Source organism: Corapipo altera, unplaced genomic scaffold (assembly GCF_003945725.1).
Source record: "Corapipo altera isolate COAL_440 unplaced genomic scaffold, ASM394572v1 53, whole genome shotgun sequence".
In the NCBI taxonomy this organism is placed as follows: Eukaryota; Metazoa; Chordata; class Aves; order Passeriformes; family Pipridae; genus Corapipo; species Corapipo altera.
Window position 1 is genome coordinate 49,566 of NW_020884900.1, and position 17,127 is coordinate 66,692.

Genomic DNA, 17,127 nt, shown 5'->3' on the forward strand with positions numbered 1-17,127 from the left:
GGGGCAGAGATTGGATTTAGGGAGACGTTTGGTGGAGACACAGGGACTAGGGATGCTCGGAATGGAAAACTAACTGTCAGATCTAAAAAATTTAAATCCTCTTATCCCTGTGGATGTATTTCTTCAAGCACTTGAGTGGATGAACTGCTCACTATTTTTTCAGTATCTATTTCTGTAAGAAACAGGACATAATTTGCAAGCCAGATTTTCCTTAGGGGTCAGAGGTTTTAAAACCTCGGATAGAAAGTTCCAACCAAAAATGGTTGGACATTTTGCACATATCAATAAGTATATTGATAGTATTTAGATGTTATTTGGTTTTTACTGTTATATTTTCATGAAAGAACATTTGCCTTCTTGCTTTGGCTTGCTCTTCCTTGGCCTGATCCTTATGACAAATGTCTGTTTATGCAGCTGGAACCCAACTCAGGGCTTAAAAAAATGCAGAAAAACTGCAGCTCTGTGGCAAGGCAGGAAAAACTGCAGAGCTGCAGATGGTTATAGCCTCAAGTGTAATGGGGAAAACTATTGAGACAAGCCAATCTCTTACTGACAAGGAACATTTCTTGGGGCAAAGTAAGAGTTTGCAGTGAAGTATAGATCTCTACTCGTGCCCCTTCGAATATCCTCCCTGAGACAGGAACAAAACAATCCAAAAAGTGTGTGAAATGCAAAGAAATGGATTCATTAGTCCACTGGGTTATTGTGCCTCAGTGACCTGGGACAACAGCTGTCACCCCAAGATGTGCTTTGGTAAGGGACAATTACAATTTCCTTCCTCAGCAATGCTGCAGTGCAGGGGGAGCTTGAGTGACTGTGGCTGCACAGAGGGCAGCTTATGTTGCTTGGCCTTCAGAGTACGTTGCAGTGCCATGTTTCTCTCCCTAGACACCTACATTCCAGTACTTGGAAAAAATCAGACCAGACTACAAACTCACTTCAGGTAGAGTCCGTTTGCCAAGTATTGTTTTCTGCAGAGATATTCTAAATCGTATCTACCTCCAGACAAAAAAAAAAAAAAAAAAAAAAGAAAAAAAAGAAAGAAGTCAATCGCAGAGCCAACTTGGAGAATTGCTCCTTTTTCCTCGGAGATTGCTGCAAGAAGTGGGCCTGCATCTGCTCTCCAAGCAATACACAGTAGTCCTCTGCCTATCAAAAGGAAGGTGATTTTCTGTCACTATTTTCTCATATGGGAGTCTATCTTTAGATCTATGATATTCTCAGTGCACTTATTCCCCCTTTCAAATTCGAAATGGAAATCCATTTAAATGACCCAGTGACTTTTAACTTGCCTGTGCAATATCAATTGGGGAAAATCATAACAGACCTGATCCTGAAACTGGAAAATAAAGAATGCCCAGTTAGATTCTCCCATGACACAAACTGGTGACTCCAGCAGCTCGCTGCCCAGCAAACAGTTGGATGCAGCTGTCTCAGATAGAGACTTTATACAACAAACACCACCTGTAGTAATGCACAAGAAACCAAAGCAGGACTCTTCACCCAACAGAGGAATCCTAGTCAAAAGCATGCCATGGGAGTGACACTGTAGAATCTCTAGGAAATCCTTCTTGTACTGAACATCTCCTTAATATGGAACAGCTGAAAGGACCTCTCTGCGTTCCCATAGCAGTATCATCTTTACATGACCATAATTTCTCAGTGTGTGTATAAGTGTCCCCCTATTAGCAGTGGATCCAAGCAGCCAATTTCAACCAACTTTGATTTTGAAAGGAACTAAAGATAATTTCATTCATTCATTCAACAGCTGTTGAGATAGGAAGCAGAATTGAAAAGAGAGACCATATAAATTTCTAAGCTTGGGGAAAGGCTGCAAAAATTCATGCTTTGTTAGACACTGTGTGTGCACATTGTCTTCTCAGTTGGAGAAAGGTTTCTAGTAAAGCTGTCAGTCACCAGTGAGGATCCTTGTCCAACAGGATACTTCTGATGGGGTTAATTCTGTACCTATGTGGGAATCACATGTGAATTGGCTTCAAAACCAGTGCCCCAGTTCTCCCAAGCAGAAACACAGGAACACATGTGACTGGTCTACCTCAGTCAACCACCCTTCATCACCTGTCTTGTGCAGGAGCAACTTTAAGACATAGAGGATGATCAAATTGCAGTTCAAAGTCATGCAGCGTTTAATTTGATTTTTAAGGTTTTCGGGTTTGATCTCAGAAACTGTTTTCCAAATTCATATGGGGGTGGATTTTTTGTAACTTACAATTTCTGTTACGAAAAGTGTTTTGATTGCATTTATCTCATACATGGTGACTTAAAAAGTCTACAGCAATTTGATCTGGAGGCATTTCAAGATCTGGTTGATGTCAGGAATACTTTGAGGAGTCAGTTTCTGGAATCTTATCTGGAAAAAGGAAAAATAATTCCTCATACTTTTTTAGCCTTCTACAGTTTCTTTTAGAAATCCTATGGGAACATAAAATGATCGAAAAATAGTTCATTGAAGCACCTGGCATCAAAGTTTTGCTGGTGGCATCATAGAGACATGCAACCCCAGTGCCATTGGGAGCACTGGAGCAGTTGATGGAGGACTGCAGAACATTAAAAAACCTTGAGCAGAAGATAAGAAAGCTCTCGGTGTAAAATTAATCTGAGAACACCAGAAATAGTAAGAGTTTAGTCTAAGATGTTCTGGCCTCTGTGTCTATTTATCCAGGAAAGGTAAGGATGATGCATCCTAGCTGATTTAGACACCTGCATGTTACAGGATGATGCCTTCAACGACTGGCTCCATAACTACCCTAGAGAAGATACCTTCTTCACACTGCTCAGGTAGGTAAGATGGAACCCACGAAGTTTTCTCTTATCATTGCTTTCATCTTGATGGGGTTGGGCTTTAGCTCACTGTCATTGGCCAGGTGATTAATGTTCATCTTATCTAATCAAAACTGAAACTGAAGTTCATTATAGTAAGGTATTACCCATACTTAATTTGTTTTGTAGGTCTACATGTTGCCTTTCTGCCCAGCTACGAGAATGGAAAGACTTCAACTGACCTCAGAAGGCTGCAATGGAGAAATGAGTTACTGAGGCTCCAGTAAGCATTGAGGTAAACACCCTAAATTCCAGTCTCTGCCCATTGGAGCAATCTACAATTGTCACATACCATGGTAATCAAAGTAAGTGGTAATCAATGGCAACAATTTGCTTTTCAGTTTAAAATTAAACAAGTCAGTTATAAAAAGCCTTTGCAAATTCTTTCCCATGTGTCCAGTACAAATCTTCACATATTTCCATTTAGGCTAAATCTGAAGAGGATAAATCTGAAGAGGAATTGAATAGATGTCTACTGGTACACACTGATGATATTCAAGGCGTAGGTGTAGCAAGCTGTGGGAACTAAGAAATTAGGAAAAATACTGCAGTGCTGTCAAGAGTAGGCGTAGACATTTTGTAGCTGCTAAACCAAAATGATGGGCCTAACATTTAAAATAATATGCTGATCTGACACTTGAGCAGAACAGTGATTTAGATAGACAATGATCTTTCCTCTGCTATCCAGTTTCCCTAATACTAGAAGGAAGCCAAATGCTTTGCAATGCAAATTGAGTGGCAAATGAAAAGATGGTGTGATTCATCTGAAAAAAATGTTTCACTTAAAAACCCCAGAAGGCAGGATATAGATCCCCTATTTAATTCACCCTATGCCCCCATTATGACTTCTCTGCTCTAGCAGCAGTGACTGTGCAGGATTTTCCTTGTTTTCCCTTGTAGGTTGTGTCTTGGGTTTCTTTGCCCTTCAGTGGAGGCTTCTCTGGAGAAAAAAACCCCATGGTTACAATGCTTCCTTTTTGATTGTTGCTGTCTGCTGGAATTACTCTTCAATTAGGGAGCATAATAGTTGCTAGCTGAATCCCAAATCTCTGCATAACATAGATGGTACAAAGCCTTCTTCATTTTAAGTTACTTTGTGTGCTGCAGCAGCAGGAGAGCATTGTTGGAGTCAGACTTGGAGTGCGGAGAGAACATCTCACCTCGTCCTAAACCTGCAGAAATGCCTTTTAAAGCCTCAGTCTCATGTTCCTTTAAAAGATGGAGCTAGAAGTCTGGTGAAACATTTAATTTTTTAATTAAGCCTCTGATCAACTGAATTTTATAACAAAAAACCCGAATGTCTCCAGAAAGTGAATATGAAGGAGGACCAAAGCAGAAGCAGGTACAAGAGTGTGAAAAGCCAGACTTTGCAGTAACATTTTCCTAATGTAGTGGAAAACTGGACATTTGAAGTAACTGAAGAGTAGGTATGCACTAAGCTTGGGAAGACACTATTTGTGTTGCTTAGGGCTGAGTCTTACACATTTAGCTCCCATTGCTTTCTTAAGGGTTCCAATTCAGGTTAATGTCAGCAGGAATGTGTAAGGGCTGCAGGCTTGGGCTCTTTATGCTGCTAGCAGTCACATTTTTGGGCTTTATTAAGGCTAGGATTTGCTGAACAGACTGTACTGCAAAACCATGCTAATTAGCTCCTAAAATTCTTGAACTGCTGCCACAGATTCCTGGGAACTGTCTACACCACCAGTGAAAATGGCTTTAAAGATGCTGATTGCCTGGAATAATTTTGGGCATTATTTGTCCTTTTGCAGTGATTTTTGTGGCATCCGTGTAGCCGCTCTGGATTTTGATAAAACCCTTTAGATGCACACCTGAGACAGCTGTTCTCACGAGTTTGGCAGGGAGTGTTTCTGGAAAGGTTGAACCAGTGGGTTTCAGGCTTGAACCAGGAGTCTAACCTGAACTGCTTGGGATGGTGCTGTGTGGGAAGTGGTCTGATGTGTCTTTTTCACAGGTTGCATTAGTTTTCTGAGGTAGTGCACCATCTTGTGAGTTGGTGAATGAGTTTTGGCAAGGTAGAGTTACAGTAATTCTTTCCTTATTTGTTTATCTCTACAGTAAGGTTATCATTTCCAGCTGCTCCCAGATTTTACATCAAACTCATCAAAGGGTTTCAGCCATCGATATTTGTTGAGTCTGTACCCTCACTTACTTTGGTCAAACATTGTTTCAAGGATGATGCAATTCAGTTAACTTGAGACTTTCCCTTGTTTTCTTCAATTCCACTACATGACGTGCTCTTGTTTCTAGTTTTTTCTGTAGCGTAGAAAATCACTTGGAGATTTTTGAGCCTCAAATCCCATCCCTGACTGATTCAGGGGAGACCAGACCACATCTTAAGAGATAAGCCTTACTGTGATTCAAAAGGGCACTCTGATTTGGCATCTCATGTTCTCCCCTTGTTTGATGGGTTTCTCTTGATGTGTCTGAAGTCTTGAACTTTGCAGCAGAGATGGAAATCCAAGGTTCATGCTGGGATGCAGGAAGCACCAAGATTAGATGGAGACTTTCCTTCCAATCTCCGTCAAACTCACTCTTAGATATCTTGACTGTTTATATACAGCTCTAAGTATCATACCTTGATTAAGCAAAAGCCTTTTGGCTCCCTGATGGGATTTCTCCACTGGATGTACTGCAGAGAGACTAATTTTGGGAAAGTCACAGTACCTAAAGAACAGAAGGGAGTATCTAAACATGGGAAAAAAAGGTAGTGCCTATAACTAAATAACCTAGGGTAGTGCTTCCCAGCTGTGGCATGTATCTTGCCAATGGTATACAGAGGACCTCAGGACGGGATGAAGGTATTTAATGAAGCTCTGAATGCCTCCTTACACTAAGAAACGTGGCCCAAGATGGAGACAGGAACTGCTGAACAGCTGCTGCTGCCACTTCTGCCTCCAGGTGACACTTGAGTAAGTTGGAGGGAAGCAGAGCTCCCTGTCCTCTTCCTTGCAACAAGGAATACATACCTTTGGTCCAGAAGTTCCTGTTTTTCCCTCAAGGTTAGCCTCCTGCATTTAAGCCCCAGTTGTAAATGTCAGGGGGCAAGCAGAGCTGCAGAGCAGCTATGTGAAATCCTGATCAAGCGATGAGGTTTTTAAAATTTTTCCCTTCTAACTGCCTTTCCTTATATTTTAAATAAGCATGTGTTAGCCTGGAGACTTCTGTCTTCTGTAGAAAGCTGTTAGCAACACTGTATATCTCACTCATTCCAGCACATTTTACTTCCCGCAAATGTTGACAACCATGTGCAAAGCAATGAGGATCTGTGCTTCTGACCATCACCTGCCGAGGAGGAATTCAGAGGGGAAAGCCAAGAAATCGGGTATGAGGGATGGATGGGAGACACTATTTTGGTTCATTTGTTTCATCTGCTGAGGACAGAGCTGCAAAACTGGCAGCAGAAGAGAGAGATGGCTCCCATTCGTCTCCAGTCAATCCAATGAATAATTGGGTTGCACTTATTAATGTAATATATAATAATATAATTAATGCACTTATTCATTGTATAACAGTATAATATACTTTTCACAATGCATGCTACTAGTGCAGCTATTGGAAGTACCAGCACATTAAAGATGCATAATTAGATGAACTGCAGAAAACCAAGAACACGTTTAAAAATTCATGGCGTGCTTTGGATCAGCAAAGCAGCCATGAGCCTCTCCTCCCAGCTCCCCCAAAGAGTGTTCACCAGAAAGAGGTGTCATTGCCCTTTCCCAGAAAAACAGATTAACGAGGAACAAGGGAGCCAAGGGAGGTTTTGTCCCGGCCTTTATTACTGGCACTCGCTGTTGTAGCTAAACACCCCGGGGTTAATGCCGCGGTCAGTAGCAGTCCGTAGCGCTAATGCATTGCTGCGGGTGTCCGTGCAAGCCACACGGGTGCTCGGGGCCGTGAGCGGTGTCCTGGTGAGAGTATGCCCGGGTCGATGCGGGGGGCGGTGCGGGGCAGGGCGGTGCGGGGGGCGGTGCGGTGCGGGGCAGGGCGGTGCGGGGGGCGGTGCGGTGCGGGGCAGGGCGGGGGGCGGGGCGGGGGGAGGGGAGGGGCGGTGCGGGGGGGGGGAGGGGAGGGGAGGGGCGGGGGGGCGGTCCGACCGCGGCCGGTGCCGTTGCCGGGGGCGGGAGGTTTGAACGGCGGCGCGGCGGGAGAACGAGACTGAGCACATTGATGAGGATGGAGCGGCCGGACGGGCCGGTGAGCGACGGGGTCGGGCGGGCAGGGCAACGCAACGCAACCCTGCACCGCGATGCCCGCGGGGGTAGTGTCGATGTCGGTGTCGGTGTGGCGGCGGTGCTCGGGGCACGGGAGCTGCGGTGCCCCCGAGCTGGGCGGGTCCGTGGTGGCCGCGGGCTGCCCCGGCACAGCAGGGCTGAGCTCCCCGCTCACCCTCCGCCCGTGCTCGGAGCTGGTCCCTTCCACCTCTTCGGTCTTTCAGCCGTTGGTTTTCCGGTCAATGAGTTGTGTCTTTTTAAACCTGGAATCAGTTACAAACCCGAATTGGTTGAACTCGGCAGCGCCTGTAAAGCTGTGGCTGCCGATTGCAGCAAGCGCTCATTCCGGTGTTGAGCTGCAAAGTGCACAAGCTGGTGTCTTGACTTCACAGCCCCTGTTTTAGAAGAATACTCACTGCCTGGTTACTTGCTTATTTTAAATAAATATAGTAGGCTTACAGGGTTTAGATGTAAGCCACTGTGGCGGTAAATCAGAAGTGTACCTTGGAATAAGATTCTGAAAGCCTGTGATTAAATGAACTAAAATTTCAATTTGTCCTGCCTTCAGCAGTATCCATATAATTTTTCTTAGCTCTTGTTGGAATTCTTTGGTTGTTTTGTGACTGCATTACCTATGTAAAACTAGAAATCCTTTGAAATTTCTTATACTTGGTATAGTTAGGTGGGAAATATAAAGACGCTTTCTGGAAGTGTTGCTGAGGCAGTTCCTGAGTATGGGGCTGAAAATTTCAGCAGCCGTTAGTAATCTTGTCTGTGTTGTGCTGCTAGTGGGGAAGGATGGAGACCACGAGGGAAACAGTGCATTAGTAGACAGCATATGGCAAAACAGTGCTGAGTCGTTCCTCCAAGTCCAGATGGTGTGCTCGTATTTTTAGAAGGAATGGGAAAAGAAAGAAAAGCTGACCAATCATTTTTGCTAGGCACAAAGAACTTTATATATTCCAAATCAAGCTGCTAAGTTCTTCCTTCAGATGAGATTTATATGGTGTGGTTATTTAAGCTGTGGCCCAACAGCCATTTACTGCTAGTCTGGAATTTTTTTATGTGAGATGTAACATGGACTGAATGCTTTGCATGGTTCTGAAAGTCCCAGTATGGATACATGCAGATACCCCAAACTAGGAGTGTTTATTTCCTCACTATATTTATGTACCAGGTGATAGATGTGGAGAGGAGCAGGGGCTGATGCCCTGGAAAATATTAGGAGGAAGTACTATTTTCTTCTTCTGAGCTTTGTAGCAGCTGGTTTATAAGCATAGGCTTAAAGAATAAGTAATTATTTCTTAGGGCCAGGTGTAGGCCTGGCTTAGGTTTTCATAACCGTGTAAAATTTGACTCAGAATAAGAGAAGATTGACAAAAGCTATTTATTGCTCTCTTTTTTTTTTCTTGAGAAGAGCCCTGAAAAAAAAATGTGGCTAGAGAAGCAGATGCTAGGGATGCAGAGGTGTTGGTGCCCTGCTTTATACTACTCTGATTGTGATTGAAACTTTAAAAAGCAAATCCCTGAGGGAGAAAACTGGGATAGCCTATGGTGCCATAGTGGTTTCAGGCCTTCATATATCAACTGTAGGGAATACTAGCAGAACTTCTATGGAAAACACCTCTGATAAGACCTTTGGGAGCTATTCACCACAAAACAAGCCACTGATGCCAGAGAGCCTGTGTGCGTTCCGGGCATTTCTCATGGGGTCTCTGATTGAGAGTTGTTATTTTCTGGAGAGTTCTCTACACCTTAGTTTCCTCTGTCACGGTGGTGTCTACTCATCATCTGCGTTCTCACTGTGTGACTAAATTGCCTTAAATGCTGGCATATTCATAGGACATATGTTTGTCCTGCTTTACCTGGCTGCACAAGCCTGGGGTCTTTATCATCATGGGTGAGAGGAACCCACCTCCTTTATTACCTGAGGAAAATGAGAAACTGTACCACAAGTTTCAGACAACTGCTTATAGATCCACTGCCCAAGTGCTTGTTTTGGGTTCAGACTGTAAACCTGAAAACTGACACGTTCCTGGCAATTCCAGATGTAGCTGGGACACTTGCTTAGTGTTGACAAAGCTTCACTAGTCACTGACTTGCAATTTATTTGCAATGCTACCCTGCAATACAGTGATAACACTGTTCTTAGTGTGCCAGTAATATTTGGTTTGGCCAGGAATGGTCACATAACAGGGAAATTTGTATCAGTCATCAGTGGCATCTAGCACACCTTTGGGAGACAGTAAACTGTGTGTGATCCTTCACATTAATTATGTTCTGGATCGGTGTGGATTGACCTCTTTGAAGTAGCAAGTCATTTATAAATGTTTGTTTTCTCTGAAAGTAGGCGGGAAAAAGCTAACTTTCCTGAAGTTTTTTATAATACCTTTAAAAATATCCTAGTCCTTCAAAAAACAGTGATGCAGAATTCTAATGACTTTCAGGCAAGTATTGCTTATTTCATACTTTGAATGAAAACTGTGCATGGCATGATCCCTGTATAGGGTTGAAGCTACCACAGTTGTCTGACCTGAAACATGTTCGTGACCTGAAACAGTCAAATATTGGAATAGTCTCCTTTATTTTTGCTTCTTCTCTTACCTGAATTTTATATCAAACAGAAGTGAAAAACCCTCATATTTCTTCACTCTTTTTCAGATGGCCAAAGAGGTAATGAGATTGAATTTCTGATTTAAAATATTTAAGACATTTTCTCAGTTTAAAGTTTATTTAATAGGGATAACTGCAAAAAGTGGGGTGTTAATTTATAAGTTTGGTTCAGGTAGGCCTCTCAAAGACCATATGTTATTTTTCTGTGAATGACACGAGTAACTTTCAAATGCTAACAGTGAGTTCATGTTACTACCTGGTTTGGAATTTGCATGTATAATGGATATAGTGAATCTGTTGCATCTCGTTTTACTCTTTTGTCCCCGAAGAGAGAACTATCATTCTTACATTCACTAATCATTGCAATAGCTGCTCATAATTAAAACCTAGAGTTTTCTATCCCAACTGTGAAATAAAAAGAGCCTTTAAAAATTCAGGGATATTGTTAGTTGTTGTTTTGTTTAACCTCTTGTTATTTTTTGCACCTCTAGGAACGTGACATCCAGGAGAAGATTGACTTTGAGATCCGGATGCATGAGGGTATCTGCAAACTGCTGGCAGTGAGCACCCAGAAGGACCAGCTCCTGTGCGCAGTCAAGAGCCTGATGGTCTGCAATGCTCGGATACGGGCGTACAGGACACAGCTACAGAGCCACGCAGGAGAGCCAGACCCGTGCAGAGCTGCAGAGCAGTGAGTTAATGACAGCTCAAATGCAAAGGCAGCAGTGTGAAGCAGGCGTTTATTTACGTGAATTTTTAGCAGCCTGTTTAAGAAAAGTGGATTTAAATCCTTCCTTTAAGCTCTTTCTTTCCTTTTCCCCCACATAACCATAAATTACAGCTGCCTCAAAACGTTACTTTGTAAGATCACTCCATAATCTTCTTTTTACTTTAGAAAATTAAATACTAGTCATATTTTTCTGGGTAGATTATTGACACTAAACTGTAATTCAGTATCAAGTAATACAATAGTCATATTTTCTTGATTACCTTTAGCATACAGAAAGGTACCTATCCAAGTCTGAAGGAACAAAACAAAGCTATCCAAGTCAGAACAGTATTTCTACTTTTCCTTTTATTGCTACTAAGGGCCCTTTAATGAGGGAACCATCATGGTTAATTGGTACCCTCTGCTGGCCACTTGTGTTAACTACAGCGAACTGATAAAAACAACACTGAATAGGAAGAAAAATTAGTTGAAAATATTTTCACATTATAACTCTTGAAGGAGCTAAAGTATACGTGGTTTATATTATTAATGTTATAATTCTGTTGCCTAATCGAATATTTTGGATGCAATGTTGAGAATTATGGTACAGAGACACTATTACTCTCAGGTTATTAATTTAATGGAATATTACATTGCAGTTTAACACAGAAAATCTTTGATACATGCTTGGCTCCAGTTAATTGTATCTGTGGGAACAGTTCTGCTACTTTTTGCTTTCAGAAATGTGGTTTTATAGGAGAAATTTGCTGGAGGAAAGAGCTTTCTATCTGAAAGTTGATTTTGAAAACTAGCACGTAATACATGTGGTATTCTGTAATTATTGTGGATGTATTGCTTTTGCCTACTAAGATGAAGATGCTTATAGTGGTTCACTATTTATGTTTTTAGTGATGGAATAATATCAACTATGGATATATGCTTATTTACTCAACTCCTTGTCTTTGATGTCAGTGACCACAGAGTGGTGATGGCACATATCTAGAACAGGGCTGAGATATTTGGAGATGTGTGTGAACAGCTGTATTGTTTGCTTGATTTGTGACTGTCATGCACTGCTTAAAGTTCGGGCTTCAGGAATCCCTTGAGTTTTCAGTGGAGGTCATTAGAAGAGGTGCATCCTATAGTGTTATTTCCCTATCATTTAAATTGTATCTTTGATAGTTGATAGTCCATCTGGAGTTCTTTCTTTTGGTGTTTGCTCAAGACTGGAATTTGGTTATAGCTTAATCGTGACTGAGTTTTCTTACTCTAGGGTTTTCAAATGGATTTTGTTCCTGTTACTTCTTGTGTGGGTCTGTAATCAGTGAGTTGCAAAGATATTCTAACTGCCTCTGGAAGTCGTGATACTGGTAGCAGCTAGGAATTTTCATTTCTCCTTATCTGGTTAGGTGTTAGGAGCAGTGGCAGAGGTGAGGAGAGCACTCTTGTTACTCATTATCCACAGATTTTTTTTTTTTATTTAATTTAAGGTTGACTTTATTTAATTTAAGGTTGACTTTGAGGTCTACAGCAAACTGCCTGCATGGAAAATTAAAATGCAACATTTTATAATAAGTGTCTATTAATAGAGGAGGAGGCAATTCTCTAAACAATAATAGAACTGATTAATTAAGTTGCATCTCCGCTGATGCATACAGAAGGGAAAAGACACGGAAGATGAATCTACTTTTCTTTTAATACCCAGGTTATATAAGCTTTGGAGTAAAATCTTCTAGGGAATTAAGAAAATTGATGGTGTACCTTCCTTCTAGATTATCCTTAGGAAACTAATGACTCATGTCTTAGACCAGAGATACCAAAATTAACTGTAAAAGAAAAACATTTGAAATGAGCTGTGATATGAAGACTCTGACACTTTTTGGTGTTTAAAGAGTTGTGTTTTAGATGTCTAAATGCACAGATCTCAAATCTTGTTTTTCTTTTCTTCTTTTTTGGCAGGTCTTCAGAAAATGGGACAAAAGACTGGGTGGCATGCAGAGCAAAGGTTGCCATATCAGGTAAGTGGCTGGGTAGTCACTCTGTTATAGGAGCTAATTGGCTGGACAGTGGCTTGTAATACAAACTAGACAAACAATTTGAGATTTTTAAAGTGTGTATGTGGTTCAGAGGTATAAATCCCCTAGTGCTTCAAGGGAACTTGTGCTAAAGTCACACATGTGTGTGAAATACATACCTTGTATTTCTGTTTTACTTACAGGGCCTTCCACAGAGGGAAAGACTTTTTTTTTGTTTGCCACTACACACTGAATGCATTTCAAAGCTAAATAAGTGTGAATGTGCTGAAAACTTCTTTCTCCCCACAACCACGGACTTTGAAGTGATAGTACAGAGTATGTCCAAGAAATTGAGGGCAGAACTATAATTAGTATGCAAATGTTACTCAAGTAATGCAGGTTACATGGCTATAGCAAAGGTATAGTGGTATGGTTTCAATGCAGGCTAGTGACAAGAATATTTAACAGTGATTTCTAGTGGGCTGGTACACTGTTTCCTAGCCTGTTCTCAAACTTCAGTGCTGTGGATTTATTAGTTTGTTTGCCTGTGCCAGTAGTGGATGTTACCACATTCAGCATTCCTGTGGCTGTACTGCCAGCTTTACTAACAGATCTGTTTGTGCTCTCTGACCTGCCTCATTAAGAATAAAATAGCGTAGAAGGGCTGACTACTGAAACTGTTTCAGTTAATTCTAAATATTTTGTCATATCTTTAAGCAAGGTAACTTCTAGTAGAAGAAGAGTGATGAGCACATGGTTCAGTAATGTTTTCTGCCAGCACAGCTGTTTGCAGAATGTGTATCTGTCTTTCCTCCTTATGGTAATTGGGTGAAAGCGTCTGTTTGACTGTCTGTGCTGTGGTTGCACCTTCCTTTGGATTTGCAGAGTTATCTGCAGTGAAGACTTTAGGGTCGTCATAATAATACGCTTCTACTATCTTTAGAAAATCAGATTTTTTAAGGACTCTATTTTTAGTATGAGAAATAAGTTTTTTTCTATAGATCACCTGTTATTAAGCCCCTAATTTCCACCATCAAGTAATCCACCCACTTATAAATCCATTAGCACATCATATACGGTTAGTACATGTCCGAAGCTTAGATTATTACCAAAAAAAGGGGCGTCATGTGACCAGCACCAAAAATTCTGGAATAGCTCTGCAGGGCTACTGAGGAAAGTGCTCCTAAAGTATGTTGGATACTGTGTGGGGAATGTATTCTGTAACCCAGATTTTCACATTTGTATCATTTTTACTTATCCCCCACACGTGCGAATAAATGACGTAATTTATGTTATCGTATCAATCGATTTTGTTTGTCAGAAGACAGTATATTAAATGTTGATCAAAAACATGATCATGGTTTGCAGTCATTTCAGAAAGGAATTGTTTGCTTTAAATTTGATTAAATGTGATGCTTGAATGTATCCAATTTGCATCCACATGGATTTACAGCTAATGGTAACTGAAATTAAGGTGTGTGAAAATTGATCTTTATTTTTGATAAATGACAGCTCTTTCAATCCAAGAATGAATTGAAAGCTGATTTACAATTATTGTGTTAAACTTGTCCAAGTGATTGACTATCTATGTCCTGATAATTTTCTGACTAAGATATAAATTTTTCAGCTAGCAAGATACTGAAAGTGGCATACAGAAGTAATCTTTAATCTAGTACTCTAATTGCTAACAAGGCCTATTGAGTGCTTTGAAATTGTCATTCAGAGTTTGCTATGATTAAAGAGGAAAAAAGGCTTTTATTTTAAACTATTTTCATGTGTTTATGTAAATTTAAGACAGTCTTTTAAGAAAGAAACATTCTGTGCTTTATCAATGACAGACATAAATATATGTATTTTTAAAGTTTGAGAGAGGCTTCTGTAATGGTTTTAATGAAACTAATTCTCTTTATTGAAAAGAAATTAGAAATGCTTACTATGCAAATGCATCTTTAGAAGTGAAAGACAGTTTTGGAACATGGTGACGTATTGATTTGTAGGAAGTTGTGGCAGTTTAAAGCTACCTGCTGGCAGTTCACTGGAAAATTCATTAGTTTTCATGAATGATTAGAAACAGCTGAATTTCAAATTTTCAGAATTGAAATAGCATTTACAATAATACATCTCATAATCAAAATTACCTTAAATTTGAATTTTTTATTTAACTTCTGGGACAGAGTGACCATGCGGTTTCACTTAAATCAACAGGAAGTTTTGTGGGTAAACCCCTGTAGGAATACATGACAACGTGTTGCCAAAATGCCACCGCTGTTTTGCATCTTAGCATACTGTATGTGGATTTTTCCATCAGCCTCATATGAAAATCAACGCTGGAGCCAGCAATGCTCCTTTATAACAATATTTAAGGGTTTTATCAAAAGACAACTGAGCTTGTGCTGTTCACTGCTGCCATCATGTGTTGCTTAATATATTGCACGTACTTCTAAACAGCACCATTGTACTTCAGAAACCAACTTTGGGTTTATAAAGCCCCCACTGCTGCATTTGTCTTTTGACAAGGGACTAATAAGAAACATTGTCTAAACCTGATTCCTCAGAACTGGAGGAAAATGTCACTCAGTGCTGTGTTGGATTGAGCAGATAAACTGGAAAATTTATTGTAGAAAATACTTTCCTAATATTAAAATGACAGGCATGATTTAAAATAATGGTTCTATAATTGCCTTTCTGCTATGGTTCTGAAGTAGAGCGATGTTTTTGAGGTAAAAAAAAAAAAGATTTCGAAACTCTTTTTATGCCGACTAAGACAATTCTAACTAGAACTGTGATTACAAGTGGCATTTTCTCTGTGGTTAGCAAAGCAAGAATTAAGTGTTTGCAGTATAAGTATCCCAGTCTTTTCATTAAAACAGGAAGGCTTTCCTCTTGCAGTGGGATGAGTGGTTTCCAGCACAAGGCAAGCAGAGTTTCGGTTTACATGTATGCATAATAATGGCCTCAGAGAATACCTCTCAGAACTATGTTACACAGCCACTCTGAAATGTTAGTTTAGGTACTTTCAAATGAGATTTAAAATATTCTTTATTCTAGCTTAATTTCTAAACAAAAATGACACTTCAAATTGATGAATTTTCTCTTGAAATAAACTTAAAATAAATATACTGTTCTTTGGGTGGAAGGTCCTGTTACCACCAGAACATCAGAAAAAGAAACAAGAAACTTTTTGTAACTTGTTTTGATCACAGATCTACGGTATTGACTGTAACTTAATTTCCCCATCTTTTTTTTTTTCCCCTTTAGATGTTCGGATACCATTGATGTGGAAAGGCTCTGATCACTTCAGCAATAAAGAAAGTATGTAAGATCATTATTAATTACTCTGATAAGCAATTGCTTATGCCTGTAAATCTGAACTGAATGAGGAAGTCCATACTCATTTCAACCCCTTCTTTGACCTTTCATTAGGCCCATATTTTGCTCTTTGTTGTGTAAATGCTCATAAGTTGAAGTTGGTTGTAGCAAGTTGAGTTAGTTCAGTCCTGTGCTTCTCTATGTTTAAACTCTAGTCTCTGAAGAGACTAATTGCAGAGGAAGCAATAAAAATATGTTATTAAATGGTTAACTGAGAAACTTCTGATTAAACACATTATTCTATGTCTTTTCTACACTTGAGAGAGTATATTGCAGCCTGTTTCCAGTGAGAAATTTAAATGAAAGTTGTCTGTTGGTGTTGAGTGTATTATTGGGTAGTCTTCAAGTACATGCATTTTGCTGTGTCATGGAGATTAACCCTAAATCTGTTCCAGCTGTCACCTGGCATTGATTTCGCTTTGATTTTCAATAGGGTCAGAGGGGCAAAGCATGGCAAAATAGTCTAATCCTATATAGTACATTCATAAAATGATACAGACTTTGGATCATATGTTAGGTCTTTTTTTTTTTTTTTGGTACAATTAGTTTTATTAAACAAAATTACATTTTTACTAACGTTTTTGAAGTTGCTAGCCCAAACTACACCTGATTACTCAACTGGTTTTTTTCTTTATTCATAGGGGTGGGTATTTTTTCCCTCTGTGAATGTTGTTGTACCTATACAGCAGCTTTGATAGGTCAATTATCATAAAATACTATGATGAAAATTTATGGTGGGAAGAACTTCAGGGCAATTCCTTAGAGGTGTGGATTACCATTTAGTATACTTTTGTTTACTGGAAGTGTTGAGCACTGTGTTGTGCAATAGGGCTAATAAAACCTTTCTTTGGCTCTCTCCAGAATCACAGCGCTATGCAGTTTTTTGTTTGTTCAGAATGGGAGCTGAGGTTTTTGATACTGAGGTGACCATTGTGGATAAAGCAATAACAGACATCTGTTTTGAAAATGTAACCATATTGTGAGTATAACTTACTTCTGTTGAATGAAGTACAAATATTGCTGTTTTCTTTTGAAAGTGCCTGTGAATAAGATTGGCTGAGGTCCACTAGGTTTTGCTGAGGGCCAAGGAATCAGTAGAGATTCTGTTCATTTCAGTGGGTGGTGCATCCCCACCTCTGGAAGGCTGGGTTTTGTGTACAGGATGATGCTGGTTCTAGATGTACCACTCAATCTTTTCGTTCCTTCTCTTTATTTTCATTTTTGCCATGTTGAAACCTTTTTCTTCATATAAAGAGATAAACTTATATCTCAAGGACTGAATTAAATTGATGCTAAAACCTGAAAGCATTATGAAAGTATAGACATCAACATTGCACCCAGTGTTTTA

General features: G+C 40.1%; 1 protein-coding gene across 4 annotated transcripts in view; it reads left to right on the forward strand.

Moving 5' to 3' along the window:
* The first annotated feature begins 987 nt into the window (after positions 1 to 987).
* RTKN2 (rhotekin 2) overlaps positions 988 to 17,127 on the forward strand; it is a 40,745-nt gene continuing 24,605 nt past the window's right edge. The window contains exons 1-7 of one of the 4 annotated variants that reach the window (XM_027649496.1): positions 988 to 2,635; positions 2,718 to 2,799; positions 2,971 to 3,146; positions 10,178 to 10,377; positions 12,355 to 12,413; positions 15,669 to 15,722; positions 16,641 to 16,758. In XM_027649496.1, the coding sequence (XP_027505297.1) occupies positions 3,135 to 3,146; positions 10,178 to 10,377; positions 12,355 to 12,413; positions 15,669 to 15,722; positions 16,641 to 16,758 (443 nt within the window). In that variant the 5' untranslated portion in view covers positions 988 to 2,635; positions 2,718 to 2,799; positions 2,971 to 3,134. Of the gene's footprint in view, positions 2,636 to 2,717; positions 2,800 to 2,970; positions 3,147 to 6,993; positions 7,057 to 10,177; positions 10,378 to 12,354; positions 12,414 to 15,668; positions 15,723 to 16,640; positions 16,759 to 17,127 lie in introns of those variants that run through there. The other 3 variants (XM_027649498.1, XM_027649497.1, XM_027649495.1) reach the window with 3 other exon arrangements.